This window comes from Miscanthus floridulus, chromosome 8, assembly GCF_019320115.1.
Source record: "Miscanthus floridulus cultivar M001 chromosome 8, ASM1932011v1, whole genome shotgun sequence".
NCBI lineage: Eukaryota > Viridiplantae > Streptophyta > Magnoliopsida > Poales > Poaceae > Miscanthus > Miscanthus floridulus.
Window position 1 is genome coordinate 33,062,576 of NC_089587.1, and position 2,576 is coordinate 33,065,151.

General features: G+C 50.3%; 1 protein-coding gene across 1 annotated transcript; it reads left to right on the top strand.

Annotated features, from left to right (window-relative positions):
• The first annotated feature begins 447 nt into the window (after positions 1 to 447).
• LOC136471528 (peroxidase 70-like) lies at positions 448 to 1,960 on the top strand. The gene is made up of 3 exons (XM_066469265.1): positions 448 to 686; positions 792 to 983; positions 1,084 to 1,960. Exons 1-3 carry the CDS (start codon positions 474 to 476, stop codon positions 1,642 to 1,644), a joined length of 966 nt encoding a protein of 321 aa, XP_066325362.1. The 5' UTR covers positions 448 to 473; the 3' UTR covers positions 1,645 to 1,960.
• The last annotated feature ends 616 nt before the right edge of the window (positions 1,961 to 2,576 follow it).

Genomic DNA, 2,576 nt, shown 5'->3' on the forward strand with positions numbered 1-2,576 from the left:
CACTCACCCTTTTGAACACACGTACGCAAACCCTTCCACTATGAGCACCTCCGAAAGACTGTGCCGGCACATCTCGAGATTGACGAAGTTACCACAGACGCCTTTAAACACAAAAATCTCACATGTAGGTTTTCATGAAACAGTACCTACACAATTTGATGAATTTATTTGATTTTCATATATATTTAGTAAATACATAGTGATGCCAGTGTCATATATATTTAAAATTCCAAGTGCTTTGACCTGAGATATATGACTATGCATGCGGTTCAGTGCTTCTTCAAACACATGAGAACGCCACACGGAACTTGTCCAAATATTCCACCAGAGTGGCCTAACTTTGACTCCGATTCCTTAACAGAGCGCCTCGCCATTTGCATGCACAATGACTGCAACGGCACTATAAATAGGGTGCTCGTGCCAGTTAGAGATAAGCCACCAAAAGCTACTCGACTGCTTGTGTGGGTTAGGGCATGGCTTCCTGCTTCAGGGCCTTGCATTGCTTGCTTGCCTTGTCCTTCCTTTCCTCGACGGCATATGGTGGGCAGCTCACGCCGACGTTCTACGCACTGAGCTGCCCGACGCTTGAGCTCATCGTGCGCACCACCATGATGAAGGCCATCAACGCCGACCGTCGGATGGGCGCTTCCCTCCTCAGGCTCTTCTTCCATGACTGCTTCGTCCAGGCCGGCCTTTTAACTTTAATAATCAAACACATAGCACGAACAATACACATGCTCCTAGCTAGTAGGCGTTAGTAGTAACATAGAGACACATTTGCTCACACGCAGGGTTGCGATGGCTCAATTCTGCTGGATGACACGGGGACCTTCGTCGGCGAGAAGACCGCTGGCCCCAACGCCAACTCCATCCGCGGCTACGACGTGATCGACCAGATCAAGGCCAACGTCGAGGCCGTCTGCCCCGGCGTGGTCTCTTGCGCCGACATCGTCGCCCTCGCTGCCCGGGACGGCACCGTCCTGGTATATTCATATTACACACCTACCACACGTAGTGTGTGGCAAAATTGCTTAATTGTGCATGGATATTGCACTTGCATTTCGGTTGTTGTTGGGCATGCAGCTCGGCGGACCAACCTGGGCGGTGCCGCTGGGTCGGCGCGACTCGACAACGGCGAGCCTGAGCCAGGCGAACAGCGACATTCCGGCGCCGACGTCGAACCTGAGCTCGCTTATCACAAAGTTCGGCAACAAGGGCCTGACCGCGGACGAAATGACGGCGCTGTCCGGCGCGCACACCATCGGCTTCGCGCATTGCGAGGACTTCCGCGGCCACATCTACAACGACACCGACATCGACCCGGCGTTCGCCACGCTGCGGCAGGGCAACTGCCCGGCCGCGTCGGGCTCCGGCGACACCAACCTGGAGCCGCTCGACCTGAAGACGCCGTACGTCTTCGACAAGGACTACTACCCCAACCTGCTGGGCAAGCGTGGTCTGCTGCACTCGGACCAGGAGCTCTTCAACGGCGGCTCGCAGGACGCGCTGGTGCAGCAGTACAGCACCATCCCGGCGCTCTTCTTCTCGGACTTCGCCGCTGCCATGATAAAGATGGGGAACATCAGCCCGCTCACCGGAAGCGCCGGCCAGATCAGGGCCAACTGCAGGGTGGTCAACAAATAGCCGCTGACATGATGTTGTTTCAATGATGCGTATAATAATATAATGTATCTGTGAATGTAAGACACAACACCCCCTTCATCTGTGTTTGATTATGTAAGATAGTACAAGTACAATGATGGTGTGTACGTAGCTTGGTTGGCTACAAAATGTACAGCCATGCATGTATGGCAGAATAAGAATTTGGTGGGAGGTTCAGATTTGTATTGCTTGGGCTTAGAACCCAGAAGGCCATAAGCCCAGGCATCTTTAGGCCTGCCAATGGAATGGGTTAAAACCTAGGGAAAATTCCCTATTTGACACCGAGAAAATGACTCGTTCCTTTCTTAGCCCTGAAATTTTCTTCGTTCTTTATTTGACACTCACTTCAACTTTCATCCCTAATATGACACCGCAGTCCATTCCGTTAGCTAATGACGTTAAGTGCCTGTTGAAAAGACCCTTTTGCCCCTCCTCATCACTGCTGCCGTTCAGGAACGCGCATGACTAGGCGTTCAGGAGCGCTTGCACGCTGGGCGCATGCCGACTGGGCATTTTTACTTTTTTTTCATGCACGCTGGGCGCATGCATGACTGCCGTTCAGCTTCCTTATTTTTTTCATCATTTTTGTACAGCATATTTTTCAGCCTGCCGTTTATCATCATTTTGTCACTCGGTAAACATTCTTGCACTCAGCAAACATCCAGTTTCAGGTAGTGGTGAACTGTATGCTGTAGGTTTGTTAAAAAAAATGCCTGTGTATCTGTTGAAAAAATGCTGTAGACATGTTATAAAAAATATTGTACAAATATTGAAAAAAATGATGATAAACGGCAGGCTGAAAAATATGCTGTACAAAAATGATGAAAAAAATAAGGAAGCTGAACGGCAGTCATGCATGCGCCTAGCGTGCATGAAAAAAAAGGAAAAATGCCCAGTCGGCATGCGCCCAGTCA

Excerpts from the sequence above, each read along its gene's own strand:
- LOC136471528 (XM_066469265.1), top strand. The coding sequence starts at position 474 with ATGGCTTCCTGCTTCAGGGCCTTGCATTGCTTGCTTGCCTTGTCCTTC. Across the intron at positions 687-791 it reads TCCATGACTGCTTCGTCCAG|GGTTGCGATGGCTCAATTCT; the intron begins GCCGGCCTTTTA and ends GCTCACACGCAG. Across the intron at positions 984-1,083 it reads CCCGGGACGGCACCGTCCTG|CTCGGCGGACCAACCTGGGC; the intron begins GTATATTCATAT and ends TTGGGCATGCAG.